The following is a 17,209-nucleotide window of genomic DNA, read 5'->3' on the forward strand; positions in this document are numbered from 1 at the left end:
ATAGAGTTTGAATATATATATTTATTTTTAAAAAAAACTTTATAACATTGTTTTATATGTTAATAAAAAAAACTGTGTGTGTGTGTTTTTTTTTTCAATGTATTTTATTTTTTTTAAACGGAAATAAAAGCTTTTTTTATATACACCTATAAATCATGAGATTTAAGAGCTGGATAACGACTGTTGTGTCAAGATAAAAATGTTGTATCTAAATAGTATTAAAACATGATCGATTATTGAAAAATATTTGACTTTGATTGAGAATATTTTACGAAAAAAAAATTGATAGATTTGAGTTTAATAAAAATATAATATTCTTATGATGTGACATGTTAAATTATGAATAATTTATTGAAAACTAAAAACAAGAAAATAATTAAACTTTGAATTAATTATTTTATGAAGAAAAAAAACACTTGTTTTTTTTTTTTCTAAATTTTTTCATGTCTAAAATTCATTTTTATTTTTTTCTTTCTTAATTTTGTGACAATAATTTACGATATACATTGACAATCGTTATTTTTTTTATATTTAAAAATTTGACATAGTTCATATACTTGAAATACACATTTATATTTAATAGATTATCAAGTTTTTTTTTTTTTATGGTTTTTCGGTTGATGCAAGTCTATCAGCAGCTTTGATAACAGCTCTTGGTATTGTTTCTACTATAGCGCGTGCAGCTGCGATTTTATCTTTAACAGCTTCAGCTACTTGTTTACCAGCAGCTCGTGTAGCGTCGATTGCATTTTGAGTTGCCTTAATATCTTCATTCACTACTTCTTTGAATGATTCTCCAACTGCACTTCCTGCCTTTTGAACTCTCTGAAAACACATGTTACTATATTTCATTTGTTCATATAAAAAAAACAAAAACAATAATCAATCTCATTGTTTTATTTTTAATTTAAAAACAATTATATTCTTACTTCTATTGCTCGGTGAAAAAAACCACTTGCAGATTTTTCAGCATTTTCTACAGTTTGACCAAGCTGTTGAGAAAATTTATCATTTTTATTAAATCAATTTTTAAATATTTCATAATAATGATTAACAAAAAAAAAATAAATACATAAATTTTTAAAATTATTAACTTACCGGTGTACGGTTACCGTCTTTATCAAAAAGAGTTGGTTTTGACTGTAATAATAACAAACAAAAAAAACATTAATTACGTCAAAATAAAATAACTAAAAAAATTATTTAAAAAAAAATATTTACCTCAACAAAAATAACTGCAATTAAAACTACAAAAAATACTTTGTAAAACATTTTGAAAAATATTATTTTTTCTTGAATATATTTATCAGCCAGAATGTGAAATAAAGTATTTAAAATCCCTTTATATACAATTTTTTATTTAGTCTAAAATAAAATGTAAATATAAAAAATTATCTAAATATCGTTTGTACAAATAATATACATCAAAAATATGGTGACGTATAATTTAATTGTTTGCCAAATCTAAAAAATATACTGACATGATTACGTTTTCAAGACGCAGAAAATATAAATTATCAAAATAAAATCATAAATAATGTTTAATGGCAAACATTGAGACACATGTTTTCGACGTGTTGTTTAAGCGTCAATGTCACATAACGGTTACAATGGACCGACTTATCTTTATAATAAAAAAATATATGTATCTATTTTTTTTTTTTTGTAAATAATATGTACTTAAGTTCTACACGGAAACTGTTGAAAGACACAGTGAAGATCATAATTAATGTCTTGCGTAATTTCACACCTCTGATAAATTATCTTGTTCCGACAAAAAAATAAAATTTTTTAATTCTTTATCACAATTATAAAATAATTATCAAATAAATTTGAGGATAATTTTTATCAAGGTTATATTTTACAATGAGCTCGAAAATTTACATCGATGTAATTTAAATTATTATTAATTATTAATACCAATTAAAATATTTCAAAGTAAAAAGAAATTATAAAATTATTTTAAAATATTTTTTTAGCATAATTATAAAATGCTTTTACGCTGGAAAAAAATATTCAATCTTTTTATTGTTTTTATCTGCTTGAATTGAATTAAATAATTGAAATAGAGAAAAAATTTATTTCAATGTAATTTTGTTTTTATTTTTAGTTTTTTAGTATTTTTAAATATTAAATTTTCTTGTTTCGTGACTACAAGTTATATACACGTGTGGTTTTAATAAACTAAAATTTTATTTAGTAGAGTTATATTTTCTGAGTTATAAAATATATAAAAAAGCAATAAATATCTTTGTAAAAACCACAATAAACAATAACTAACAATTATTAAATTTGAATAATATATATTTCAATATGAAATTTTTAATTTATTTATTATTTTTATAATCTCATTTGCGTTTAATTTTATAAATTGAACATTTTTTAATTCGTCTGAAAATGAGATATATGACTTTACAAACATTGATAAAATTATTTTTTTATTATAAAAAGTAAATAATACTCGTCATTGTTAAAATATTATTAGATGAATTATTTAAAAACTGGGTAAAACTGGAGTTTTAAAAATTATGAGATAAATAATACGACAATTAATTTATGCTGTATATAAAATAATTTCAATTTAATTATTTTACATTTTTTAAACATGACCCAATTTTCTAAAATATTCATTAAATCATCCACGAAAGTGAAAAAAGTTTTTGTCAAATCAAAATAAATTTAAATGGAAAAAAAGATAAAATTTTTAATTTAAAAAATTCCAGAACAAAATTTTATATAAATCAAATAATATTTCTTCTTCAATATGTATTATAATTTTTTTTTTTTTTCAACTGCATATTATTGTATCTAATCGGTTTAAAGATATGAGAAATTTTTTTAGTCTATACGATTGCCCAAGATCTGAACATGGCCCAAATAAAAAAAATAAAAAAATAAAAAACAATATGCAACGAAATTGAAGACAAGATAAGAATAAAACCGATACATTGATTTATTGATATGCTTGAATTGGACATTCTGTTCACGATCATCTTCACTCTTGTTTTATTTTTCAAACATATAGACATACCATTATATTTTAAAAATAAATATATATAATCATTTTCTTTTATATATCTGTCGACGTATATAAATGTATTTTCTATACGTAAAAACTTTGACAATATCCCTGGGGATATTCGTAAAACTTTTATTTTTTATATCTCAAGAAAAACTTGTATTTATCCTTATTTTAGTATATTTTTCAAGCCAATATCAGTAGAATAAAAAACGACAATATCAACAATCAAAAAAAAAAATATAAAATGAATGAAAAACAGTCTGTTGTGTCATAGAAATAACTTTTTTTTAATTTCGACATATTGTTTTTTAATTTATCAATCAGTTATTAAATTTAAATAAATTTATTTTCTCTTTTTATTCGCAAGTAATGATTTTATTTGATTAAATTATTGTGCAATTTAATTTATCAATTTAGTTGAATATTAAAAATCGTAAAAGCTCGACATTTTTTAATTTTATTTTGTCTGTTTTTTATAGTCAACATGAAAATGTATGATGAGCTTTCAATGCATTGTGATGTATTCATTTATGGAAAATTATTCAAAAAGTATTTATTCATTTTTATTTATTTTTTTTAGTTTTTTATTCAATGACACAGTGTATTTTCTGTAAGAAGCTCGCTCAAGATAATGATAAAAAAAAAAAATACACAACGTCAGGTTGTTCTCGTTACGTAAAAAAAACTTTTTAGTAATAAAAATATTTTTTTTCATCTATATCAAAAGAATAAATAATAAAAATAAAAAAAAATATATAAACTCTATTTGAGGGTTTTTTTAAACAAAGATAAAATCACAATAAAGTTGTAAATTTTTTTTTTTAATGTTATATAATAATTTTTTGTATTATTTTAAAAATTGTTTTATTATTTTTTATTTATTTTAAAATTTTTAACAATGAAGTAAAAATTGTAGTTTAGTTATTTGAAATATTATTAAAAGTATCATAAACGATAAGTAAATCTCGTGTACAACCGATCAATACCTGAAAAGTTCTCAATAAATCTCAAGATAGTCAGACTCGATGCTGAAGAAATTTTTCTTTGAAACTACTGTACTCTCAACCTCGATAAAATACTTTATAAACTTGGCACAATGTGAGCCACCTTGCTGGAAGAACCATTTTTTTTTTTTTTCTCACAATTTAAAATATACTGCTGATTCCATTTTTTTTTTTTTTTTTTAATTTTTGTCATCAAGATTCATTGATCATCCAGGTGTTGTAAATTATATTTTTTTTCAAAATCAATATTAAACAATTCATCAAAAAAAATTAATTTAAAAAAATATAAATATTACTTTAATAAATAATTTTTAAAACAAGTAAAACATTCATACATTTAAAAATATTTTTAAAAAAATTACATAAATCAATATTATTGTTTGATAAATAATTTATAAAATAAATAAAATCATTTTATACAAATATAAATAAATAAATAAACAGCTAACAATTTAAATTACAATTTTATAATTTAATTTTTCATTTTAAAAATATATATTTCATATTTTAAATTTCATCGTCTTTTCATTTTTTTTTTATTTAAATATTCCAAGCATAGATTAATTATTGTTATTATTTTTAATATAAAAAATAAATTATTAAATCAATATTATTATTAAATTTAAATTCCTTAAAATGTCCTTCAGGAGTAATCAAACCCAGTTGAGTTTTTCCATATCATCTTGACCTAAATGACACACAGCAAGTTCTGAATTTCATAAAAAAAAAAAAAAAAAAAAAAATTTACAATACACAGTCAAGTACGTTGCTTTTTTTTTCTTTTCATTTTTTCCTATTTTATTTTTCAACCATTTTATTTCAAATATAACTCACTCACTTTTTTCATCACTTTTAACATCATCTTATTTATTTTTACTCGTACGTCATTGTTTTTATTTTGTTTTATTAACTTTTTATCTTTTCAAGCTTTTCTCTATCCAGAAAACTTAGCCATAATACATGTTGTCTTTTATTTAAAAACATATGTATCCTTGTATATTAAATACAGCTCATTTATTAATTTAATTTTGAAAAACTTGTCAAAATGATAAATTACACATGAATAAATATAAATTTACAAATACTTGTGTATTATAATATTATTTCAAAAGTGTTTCTACTTGAACATTATGTTTATTAAATTTATCATACTATTTAACCGAGTCTTGAGCAACAACAAAAGACAATTGTTCATACTGTATTTGTATTTTACAATTATATATCATAAATATATTTTCATTGGTATATTTATTATTCATACAAGCATGTTTTGTACTGATTATTTCATTTATAACCGCAACTTTTGGTTGCTCTCCAGGAAAATTTAATTACTCTGTATGTACATGTTGACTTGTCGGCTTGTTATATATACATATTTATTATAATTTCACTCATTCAATTCTTTACTCATGTACTTTCAACACTCAGCTTTATATTAAATTTTAAAAAAAAAATATATATAAGAGATAAATTATATTTTTATTTAGTAGTGAAAATTTTTTGAACTGTAAAATTAAATGAATAATTTTTTTAATTTTAATGATGGTAATTAAGATGTTAAATAAAACATTTGAAATTTTTTTTTTTCTTTTTTCTTTTCATTGTATTTGTGACAAGATGATGAGATGTTTCATGTGGTTTGCCTAGTACTTGATGTAATATTACTGCCTAATTAGTTGTATAGGAAATTTGAATATTTTGAATATGATTTTAACGACCGGAGGCTTGTTTATTTAGATTATCTATGATGAAAATTTACTATTGGATATTTTTCATAACATAAAATAAGACATAAATTAATTGAAAAATATATATATCTATTATAAATTTATTTAAGTATTGTTTTTAATTTTAAAATAATTTTTCTTCTGTGAATTTGTCTTTTTTTTTTATTTATTTTTTATTTATTGTTTTAATTTCTTCTTTTTTATTTTTATTATTATTAACTAATTTAATTAATTAGGTAAATGAATTATTGATTGGTTTGTTTGTCTATTTATTTAATTAATTTATTAATTTATGTAATTATTTTGTGCTATTTTTTTATCTACTTGTTTTTTATTTATTTATTTAATTTTTTTTGTTTAGCTTGTTTATTTTTAATAAATTAAAATTTAAGTTAAAATAATCTTAAGAATATAGGCTACAAATACAAAATAGAGAAACCAGAATATTTAAAATCCGTTTACGATTCATGAAGAGTTTAATACCTATCTCACGGTGCAGCAATTTCCGTACTGTAGGGCTAGTCAGATTAGATTGGATTAACGTGATATCTGGTCTGGGACTATCCTATAAACTTAATACTAAAAAATTACAGAATTGTCTCTATATTCGTATAATATATTCTTTGATAATCTTAATTAGTATATACCAAAATTATTTAAATTTATTTGTAGGAAAAAAAATTTGTTAACCTACTTGTAATTAATCCTCTTTTCATTCTATTTTTTTTTTTTTTAATAATTAAAATTTTAAATTATTTTTTTTACATTATTTTTCATACAAATAGACACTCAATTACATATTTATTTTAAACATGTTGACATTCAATTAATCTCAAGCTTTAAGCTCTATTTGAATTTTAAAAATTTTTAAAAAAAATTCATTTTCATATATTTTTTTTTCTCAAAAGTTTTGCGTTATATCAAGCGTTGAATATTCTCAATTATATTTTGCCATGCAAATGGTAAAGATTTACATTTCTATAAATTTACACAATAATGATGTTTATCTAGATCGCTTTGTAAAAAAAAAGAAGAAAAAAAAAAAAAACAAATTTATAAACATGAAAGAATTTTTTTTAATTTATTTTCCTTTATAAAATAATAAAGAAAAATACTAAAAGTAATAATGAAATAAATTAATAGAATATGTAAATCGAATTTTTATGTTTTATATAAAATATAAATTTGAATTAATTAAACTAATTTAGATGAAAATATTCTGAATTAATGGCAGACAGTTTAATTGAACTTTTCAAATATTATTTACTCAGTCGATTGGCACCTGACAAAATTATTTCCATCAATAGATTGTATTTTACACTGTCAAGTGTTCGTTTAATTATTATTTTATATTATAGACATAAAAACAACCCCTTTGGTAGCCCAATGTTACAAGCAGTACGTACGAAACTCGAAAAATTCACAGCAATGCGTATGAGGCTTAGAAAATAATATGATTTTGCTTTTCTATGTTACTTTTATTTTTCTATTTTTTTTTTTTTTTATTATTTTCGTATTATAAAATAAGCAACCATCATTTTTCATATATAATTTCTGGGTTGATCTGAGGTATAATCCTGTAATATTTTATATATCATATTTATTTTTCATAACTCAAAGTTTTTAAATGACACTCATGAGACATTTTGTATTATAACAAAACGGATTTTAAAATTAAGATAAAACTTGATCGTATGAAATTAAAGTTTGTGTTCACCAAGGGAGAAATTACGGGAAAATTTGATGAAAATTTCACTGCGTTCTTGTCATTTTAGAATTTTCCGTCTGTGCTTATCATCCTCCTCTGAATGACAATGAAATTTACGTCAAAATCAGATAACTATTACAAAATTTTCTTCTCGCTGTGATATTAATTCTCATCTTTCTCAGCTGTCTATATTATATATATTTTTTTTTTACATAAATTCCACCCTTTTTTTTTTTAAGCGTTGCATAAGTCCTTCTTAATCAATCTAATTACTATTTAATTAAAAATATAATTTTATAAAATAATATTTAAAAAAATATTGATTTAATAATTTTACAAATTTAATTATTGATTATTGATTTTTGTAAATTTTTAAAAATTAATGTCAGCCTGAAATTGCAATAAAATATAAATATTAAAAATTAATATTCATGGCGAATCCAGTGGCACGATTAATTTTTTTTTTTTTGTTAAGGCATGCATTCCTGAAGCTTTTGTCGTCGATTGAGCTTTTGTCAAGCTTGCACAGTGAATAGAAAATGATGATTTTTTTTTTTTTTTTAAATGATGAATTTTTTATTTAACAAAAAAGAAAAATTAATTTTAAATCATTATCATGTCAAGGAGATTTTTAAATATAGCTTTGTTATTTTTTTTGTATTAAAATATTTATTATTATTATTATTTTATATATACTTATATTAATTTATTTATTAAAATTATTTTTTTATTTTTTCGATAGTCGAAGTTCTTTTATTGTTTTTTTGTTATTATTCAATATAGTTTTTTTTCACTAGTTTAAGCAATGTTTACCTCTATCCATATTCATCGACTACTACAGTAAACAACCACATTTACTTTAAACCAAAAAAGCCACTAAAAGAGACAAATTAAAATTGAAAAAAAATACTGAAAAAAAAATCTTCAATCAAACAAATACTCACAAAAAAATTTCACACTGATTGTATAAACGTTTTACTGGGATTTTCATTTGGTATATTTTTACTAGAAAGTTTGAATTATTCGTTCGAATTTCAGTTTAAATAAAAAGTATTCATTTTTTATTTAAAAGTCGTACTTTTTTTCTATTTTTATTTTTTACAAAAAAAATTGTCTATAATTGTTCATTGATTTTAAATTATTTATAATTATCGTTTGAAGTTTTTATCATGGGGGCATTGAGAGAAGATCAAGCAGTTGAGATTTTTATAGAAAATTAGATGGCAAAAATGAAAATAAAAAAGCCCATAGAAAATTGGCAATTATGATTAAATTACTTTTATATAAAATAAATTTACCAAGTGACAAGAAAATCCTAAATTTCAGCTTGATATTATAATTTTTTTTTTTTCATGAATATTTTAATTTTCATAGAGTCTCATAGTGTCAATACTTTTTTGCTTCAATAGCATGATAAAATGATAAAATATTGAAGCTAATATATTCGTTTCATTATCAAAAAAATTAATAAAAGTATTTAATTAATAATTATAATAAAGGAAAAAAAAAGTTATTTATATTTTTAATAATAAACAAAATGTATACATTGATAACTTTATATATATTATATGAAAACACTCTGGTTATATCGGTTCACCAATTTCTATCAACCCTTGCTTTTTCATCAATTTTCGATTAACCCCTTTCACCACACGACCATCATATCATTTTTGTTTTTATTTTCTTATTTCCACTATCATTCACAACTTTATGCAATTTATTAAAAATTGATTCTTTCATTAAAAAAAAATAAATTAAAAATACAAATAAAACTTAAAAAAAAAAAAAAACTACTTTGTTATAATTTAAAAACAGTGAAAAAAATATTTTATAAATTCCTACTTTATGCTTTGGGGCTTTTTTTATAAATAAGTAAATAAGTCGTAATGATGTTTACAAAAAAAAAAAAATAAAATAAACATAAAAAGCAGTTTAAAAGTTCAACGAAAAAAAAAAGGTATATCATTGCAAAGTATATTTTATTTACGTTGTTAAATTTAATAATTTTATAATTATTTCTCAAACAACTGTATTGTATAAATAAAAAAATACAAATTTTCTCAAAGTAATAAATATAATTTCAATTATTAACTTATGAATAAATACAATTACCATTTGATTAATTAAATTTTTTGTCATAAAGGTAATTGTTTTTTATTACTGCCCGACATGAAAACAAAAAAATTCATATAAGATTTTAGTTGGAAATTATGTGTGTTTGTGTCAGTTGTATATTAATATTATTGTTGAATTATTCATGACAGTATACTTGGTGAATATCAGGGTGTTTTGTGCACACGACACATGTGTTTTGATATTCAAGTATAAAATCTATCTTAATTTTGAATTGACAAAACATTGCAAACTTTCATGAACCCTTCAATTTACATTGAATACTTAATTATATTTTTATATAAATACAAATGACATTTGCTTTTTCATTTTTAGGTATTTTTAAATCATCAAAATTTTGACATTAGTATTTATTAATATTTATATTTTTAAAACCTGATAATTTTAGAATTATATCCATGATTAAATATAGCCCAGTTATCATATATCTTGATAAAAAAAAATTCTTTATCAGTTAATTATCCGGTCAAGTTATCTAAAAATAAAAATCATCTTTTTTATATTTCCAAAATTATTTTTATTTATAAAAAATATATTACTAGTAAAATAAGAAGATAATTCTAACTAACCATATTTTTTTTTTTTAAATATATGTGTGTGTAAAGCAACTGGAATGTTGGCAACATGAATTTTTTCTGCATGTACTATTTTGGACAGTACAAAGTTGGCTGGATGGTTGGCTCCACGCTACTGGACAACAATATAAATTATATTTCCCAAGAGTATATTTTTTTTTTAATTTTAAAATATTTTTTATATAATTTTTTTTTGTTTTGTCCAGTATAACTTGAAGCACATTTCTCTGTGTCTTTTAGTGTCTCGTATAAACATTCCACTGCCACATGCCTCGTTGAATATTCAGCCACTAAATCATTAACGCTATTGTACACATATCCTGGAATTTTATCAAGAAAAGTTTTTTGAATTTTCTTCTCAACCACCACAAAGCCTTGATTATTATTTTTTTTTTTATATAAAATTTAAATCAATGAGACAAAATATTTATTATACACTTGTCAATTTTTTCCTCATTTTTTAATTGTTAATTAATTAATAATTATTTTTCTGTTTTATTTAAAAGCTCGGATTCTTTAATTTTATTTAGATAATTTAAATTTTAAAAGTCACTTGAATATATATTATAAATATTTAAATTGTTGAAATGAAATAAATTTATATTCTATCCTTATATATTCATGATAAGATGTGCAATTTACTTTGGGTTAAATCTATCGATCTTAGTTGTGTAACTGTTGTTGTGTATGTGTAGAGGGTTTTCCCTTAATTCAAAGTTTCAGTGTTACCTTATTCTCTATTCTCTTTATATAAACCATGACAGAATGAGTGATGTACCGTGACCATGACACTAAACAAATCTCGGAAATTGATCATTCGACTTGGCTCAGTGTAAATGCTCTAACGTATTATCATCATCAAAATTTTATGCTGATAATAGTTTACTTTATTTACTTGCTCCTTCTTTAAATAAATTTCTTGAAAATATTTTTAATATTATTACAAGTAACATGAAAAAAAAAATTAAAAGAATAAAAGCTAGAAAATTATTTTTTTTCAAAACAATCTATTATTATTTTTGTATAAATTGTTTTTAAAAAAAAAATTATAAAAATATATTCTACGGATTTGATACTATTGCAATTATAAATTTACAGAATTATTTGTTGGAGCAGTATATCTATTTGCATATTGAATTTATGTCTTGGTCCTTGTAACTTTACACGATAATTTCCATATGTGGACACAAACTATGTTCAATTGTATATTATTTCATGACTAATCCAGATCCAGGAACCGTGTCACTTTCAGATTGAAGTTGTGAATGAACGTACAAGTTAAAAGACCAACTTGTTAAAACTTGTTTTGGAAATTTATACCATACAAAAGTTGAAATAAATGATATCTAATAAAATGTAAAATAAATTTAAAAATATAAAATATTTTTAATGAAAATATTCGTTTAAATAATATTATATTTTACGCAATATATTTGTTGCAAAAAGTTTTTAATTTTACATATGAATACTGGTCATCTTGAGCAAAGGGTTTTCGATTTTCTCAAGTTTCCTTTGAATGGAAAATTTATTCATATTTATGATCATATTGAATGTGACCCAGCACCATCTATTTGATAAAATCATTTATCAAAATTTGAGGGTGTTAACCGATAAATTATATATTGGCATGCTTTCAAATCGTTTTTATTGATTTTATTTTTCATCTGTATTTTGATAAATATAGAAAAATAAAGTTTTTTTTTTTTTGTTTTAAAATTCATTGAGTATTTAATATCTAGTAAAAGCAATCATCAAATTTTTTTTCATTATAAATACAAATAATTGAATTATTTAATTTATTTTATGAGAATAAATGCAATGACATAATGAATAATTTAAATTTAAGTTTAATTTTTTTTCGAATCAATAATAAAGTATAATTATTTTTTTTGGTTCATCGATGGTGAGCTGATGGTTAAGTCGGCAAGAGTCCAGTAATTACTACGAAGTGTGCAGGTTCAACTCCCGGAACTACCAAAGTCTAAATAACTCTCATAAATCTTGAATATTTGTAGAGTCAAGTTAGTGTATTCCCGTGTTTGGGGCAAATATAATCTAGCATAGACCATGTGAACTACGCACTTAGTCTACGCCAGGATATATCTGCCTTAAACACCAGATAAAAAATTTTTTTTTTCATTATAAATACAAAAATTTATATTATCAATGAACATTTTTGTTTTATAATTTATAAATTGTTTTTAATTAATTAATATTTTTATTTGTTGCAGAATCTTAAGAACCAAATTATGACGACTAATCTCTGGGTTGAACAGGTAATTAAAAAAAAAAATTTACAATTAACTCATGTATATTGAAATAATTTTTATAATAAATTCAATAGAATTATAAATCCATGCTTAAATACATCATGCTGAAACATTTTGAATATTTAAATTGTATAAATTGAAAATGTATTATTCAAATATAATACATGAATATTCTACACATTGTGATTCTTAATATCTAAAAGTGAATACAATGGCATTTGTATCGCGCCATTACCCAGTGCTTTTCATGCTTAAAGCAATACAGTAGCTTGCATTTCAAAGTAAATGCACTCATATGTATGTATGCACTCGACATTGTATATCAAGAAATAACCCTTTATGAACAAGTATCATTGAAAATATTAGAAAGACCAAACACTAAAATTCACTGGCTAATTTTTTTTCATACAAAACAAATATTTACATGGGCTAATCAAAGATTAACAAACGCAAATAAAATGATAATTAAAAAATCAAGCCAATTTATATTTTAATCTTTAATATTTACATTAATCTAGACTTGTATTGATTTTTTATTTCAAACGTATATTATTATCATTATTATTATTATTTGAATTTATATGTGAATTTTAATTTTTTTTTAATTTAAACAAGAGTAAATGCAATGACATAATGAATAATTTAAATTTAAGTTGAATTATTTTTTCAAATCAATTATAAATTTTAATTATTTTTCTTGGTTCATCGAGTGAGCTGATGGTTAAGTCGGCAAGAGCTCTATTAACGTCGTTATCCTCGACACGGGTTCAAATCCCAACACTATCCACAATAAACGGCTTCTAATACGTTGATTGGACAGACTTTCTGTGTTTGAGGCAAATATAATCTAGCATAGACCATGTGAACTACGCACTTAGTCTACGCCAGGATATATCTGCCTCAAACACCATATACTTTTTATCTTTTTTGAAAAAAACATAATGTAACATACTAACACATATTTTATCTATCTCGCTTTCACAATTATCGATGACGACTGTTCTTTTTATAACAAGAAAACGTATTTTATTATTATTTAAATTTATATGTGAATTTTAATTTTTTTTAAATTTAAATTTATTTTTAGCTGATCTTTATTAATTTTTAAATTAATTTCTAAGTTAAAAAATAAATGTTTTATGGTTTTGATATTTATGCTTTTTGTTTTATATTTTAAATAAATTTTTATTATAAATTTTATTCCGTTATTTTAATATTTATAATTATTTAAAATTCATTTTTTAATCTGTAATTTCTCGTTATTTTTATTTTAATTTTACCGGAGATAAAATGGATATTTATATTCAACTTATGGTCTTCAAATTCTCTACAATATCAAGTATTCTATCCACGTTATAAGAACCTCTTCAACAAAGTAGAATTTTCATCTTGTTACAGTATTATTACGTACCAAGTACAACCACATTTCTAATAAATTTGTAGTTGCTATAATCTAATTCTTGACCATGCATAATTTTGTCAGTAAATCATTGCCAATTATTTTCAAATAACTTGTCTGTTTATCTTGAACATGTCGGTCATTAATTTTACCTTTAAATAAATTTTAAAACCCTAAATTAAATTCACATCAATTAATTTCTTATCAATTTTAATATTATCCATTTAAAAATTCGTTTATTTCAATCTGTTATTCAAAATTTTCTTGTCGTATTTTTTTTCTCTCTTTCAAACTGATTGTATAATTATTTCTCATTCATCATTTTCTTGTGCAATCGATATTCTCCTCTAACTCAATATTAAGTGGAATTTTTTTTTGTCCAATAAAAGACGCATCATGTGTCAGTTCAACTGAGTGACTTGCCAGGATAAATTTCTTCATCGATACGACACTTTTTCCGTAATAGACATTTGATAATTTGAAAATAAATTAAAGTAAAAAATAAAAAGGAAAATATATATACTGTGTGGATAGACTCTATTTTTTGTTTTTTGTTTAATTTATATGCTCTCAGCTGTTTTTTAGCACTATGTCATGATGATTAAACTTTGGATAGAATGGAACTTTTTTTTTTTTCTAGTTAATGTTATCACAAGTTGGCCAAGAGATGCAACAAAATAATTTAATCGTCCTAGTTTCAAAAAAACAATGTATATAGTTTTTAAAAAAAAAAATGAATGGATGTTTGAAATGTATTAGTTGTCGTCTATGTGAATTTTGTGCTCGCACTGATAAATCATGTGTGTATGTGTTGAAAATCGGGGATGATTCTCGTGTTCCATTAAATATACACAGTTGTTCAAACCAACAAACACATAAATCCAAACTTAATTCTGTTTTCAAAAAGACATCGAAAATAAAAATCGAACAAAAATAAAAAAACAAGCTACGAAATCTTTACGAAAAACATTTCTTTTCATTTTTTTTTTTCTATTTTTTTTACTATTTTACTATTTTATTTTTATCAATTGAAAAATTATATTCTAATCAGCTTAAATTGGCTGGATAAATTTCCAAATAATTTATTCTTCGTGTGTATGTAATTTAAGTAATTGTCAAAATGTCAAAGACCTACTTGTGCCAAATAATATACAAAAAGTTTTCAACGAAAAAAATAAAAAAAATTGTTGAGAGATGAGACAAGGGTCGTATGATTTATAGCAAAAAAAAAAAGTATATTTAGAACAATGAAAGAGCCTTTGATAGTCATGATAAAATCGATAAAAAAAAAAAATCCTAGATTCGCGCCTTCTTTATTATTGGCTAAAAAAGTACAAATTTTTCTTTTCATCTTTTGTCTATTCTTTCTTGAAATATTTAAAAAAATTGTTAATAATTTTTTCATATATATTTGACTATCACATCTAGGACGAATTTCAAATTTTCAAACAAATATTATATGCATGAAAAACTTTTAACCCACACCAACATTGTCAAAATATAAAAAATTCTAAACTTTTAAAATTACGTAAGAAATGTTTAACATAATAAAAATGTCCTGAAAAATTTTATTATCCTTTTAAAATTTTATCTCAAATAAATGGTAATTAAAAATAAATAATTTAAATATAAAATTAATATATTTTTTCAATCAAGTAGGTGTAAAAACTTTCAATGAAATTAATTTTAAAACAAGTGATTTATTTATCTAGAAATAGTAACAATTACTTAATATTAAAATTTAATTATTGCTGTGTTATGTAGAATATAAAAAAAAAATTTTTTAACAACAATATCAGATGGTAATACATTTTTCCCAAAAGAGTGCGCAGTACCGCGTGCCAAAATATAGTGCTAGGTCATGTGTACAACGACTGTTCAACTTCATAAAATTTCTTCTGCTTGGTTTGTTGTAAAATTTTTTTTTCAGCTCAATACATGTATAATATACATACAGCATATGAACAATGCACATTCACAATTCATCTCTCTCTGCGTGTCCAACGTTCATTTTTATGTCGTGCTTTATTTTTTCGTCTGCAGTCTTTCCGCTTTTATATATATTTTTTTTTATAAATATGAATCAAAATATATGTATATATTAGAATCATGTCACTGCATTAAACACAGACATACATAAATTTTTTTACATGCATATGTATATATTTTGAGATTCAAGAAAATTTGTAGTTTAATTTGCATGAAAAAAAATTTAAAAATTGGAAAAAGTAAAGTATATAATTAACTATTAAAATTACAAATATAATTTATTTTTTTTTTATTTAATTAATTAATCTAAAGTCTGTAGAATCTATTTTTTATTATGTCAATTGATTATTTTTTTTGAATGTAAAAAATAAATAATTTGAAAATAATTTGGTAAATTGAAATTCCGATTTGTTTTTTTTTATATTGTAAAAAAAATTAATTAAACCAAAGTTATTTGTCGGTGTATTTTGAATTTTGCATTATTTTTTTTCCAACAACTCAACGGAAAAAATAAATTACTTAAAAAGTTGAAAAAATAAATTAGAACAAGTTTGATGCAATAAAACACCGAGCGACATATTTTTTTGTAGTAAAAAAAAATTAATTAACCACAAGCTACTGGTCATTTTTTCTACAGGTATTTTCTCATTGACAAATGATAAATTTTGAAATGAAATAAGAATCAATTGATTTATTTGGTTATTATTATTGTTGATTTTTTATTTTTTTTGTTTCAAGTCATGGTACGACTACAAACTTCGATGGGAGCCAAAAGAATACGGTGGTGTTCACATGCTACACGTACCTTCAGATCATATTTGGCGACCTGATATTGTCCTCTATAACAAGTGAGTCATTATTTTTAAAAACATTATTTTCAATAAATCCCAATTGTTCGTTTATCGTGTTATTTTAATAAGTATATGTCCGTTAAAATTTAGTAACAATGCATGTTGTTAAAAATTAAATTTCAAACCTTTTTTTTTCAAAACTCAAATTCATATATATAAATATCTTTTTTTAATATTTAAAAATTTATCTATATATATATATTTCGTTGACAAGAGTTTTGAAAAAGAAAAATTTACATTTTTTTCGAGAAGAAAAAAAGAGAAAATAAAACATTCGTCAAGTTTTTGTGTTACATGTTTTTATGAAAAATATATATTGCAAAAATGCTCAATGTCTTCGGGCGCGATCATACATATGAAAAGTCGCACATTTTTATTTATATATATATTTTATTTTTTATTTTTTAAGTTACGTAAAAATGTAGGACAAACGTGTATGACAACTGCTGTTTTATTATTATTCTAAAATTTTTTTTCATTTTTTTTTTATTTGTTATTGTTATTATTTAAATTTTTTTTTTGGTTTTTTAT

General features: G+C 21.8%; 2 protein-coding genes across 4 annotated transcripts in view; one reads left to right on the plus strand and one right to left on the minus strand.

Annotated features, from left to right (window-relative positions):
• The window catches only part of LOC122850043 (acetylcholine receptor subunit alpha-like), a 70,465-nt gene that overhangs the window by 12,021 nt on the left and 41,235 nt on the right, over positions 1-17,209 (plus strand). For all 3 annotated transcript variants that reach the window (XM_044149018.1, XM_044149019.1, XM_044149020.1), the window contains exons 2-3: positions 12,401-12,445; positions 16,566-16,675. In XM_044149018.1, the coding sequence (XP_044004953.1) occupies positions 12,401-12,445; positions 16,566-16,675 (155 nt within the window). The remainder of the gene's footprint in view (positions 1-12,400; positions 12,446-16,565; positions 16,676-17,209) is intronic.
• LOC122850045 lies at positions 296-1,313 on the minus strand. The gene is made up of 4 exons (XM_044149023.1): positions 1,222-1,313; positions 1,099-1,140; positions 930-992; positions 296-825 (listed from the first exon to the last, which is right to left on the minus strand). Exons 1-4 carry the CDS (start codon positions 1,270-1,272, stop codon positions 604-606), a joined length of 378 nt encoding a protein of 125 aa, XP_044004958.1. The 5' UTR covers positions 1,273-1,313; the 3' UTR covers positions 296-603.

The sequence above is a fragment of the Aphidius gifuensis genome, linkage group LG2, assembly GCF_014905175.1.
Source record: "Aphidius gifuensis isolate YNYX2018 linkage group LG2, ASM1490517v1, whole genome shotgun sequence".
Taxonomy (NCBI): Eukaryota; Metazoa; Arthropoda; class Insecta; order Hymenoptera; family Braconidae; genus Aphidius; species Aphidius gifuensis.

Coding starts and splice junctions, on each gene's coding strand:
- LOC122850045 (XM_044149023.1), bottom strand. CDS start 1,272: ATGTTTTACAAAGTATTTTTTGTAGTTTTAATTGCAGTTATTTTTGTT. Junction 1,141..1,221: donor TTGCAGTTATTTTTGTTGAG/GTAAATATTTTT, acceptor TTATTATTACAG/TCAAAACCAACTCTTTTTGA. Junction 826..929: donor TTTTTCACCGAGCAATAGAA/GTAAGAATATAA, acceptor ATGTGTTTTCAG/AGAGTTCAAAAGGCAGGAAG.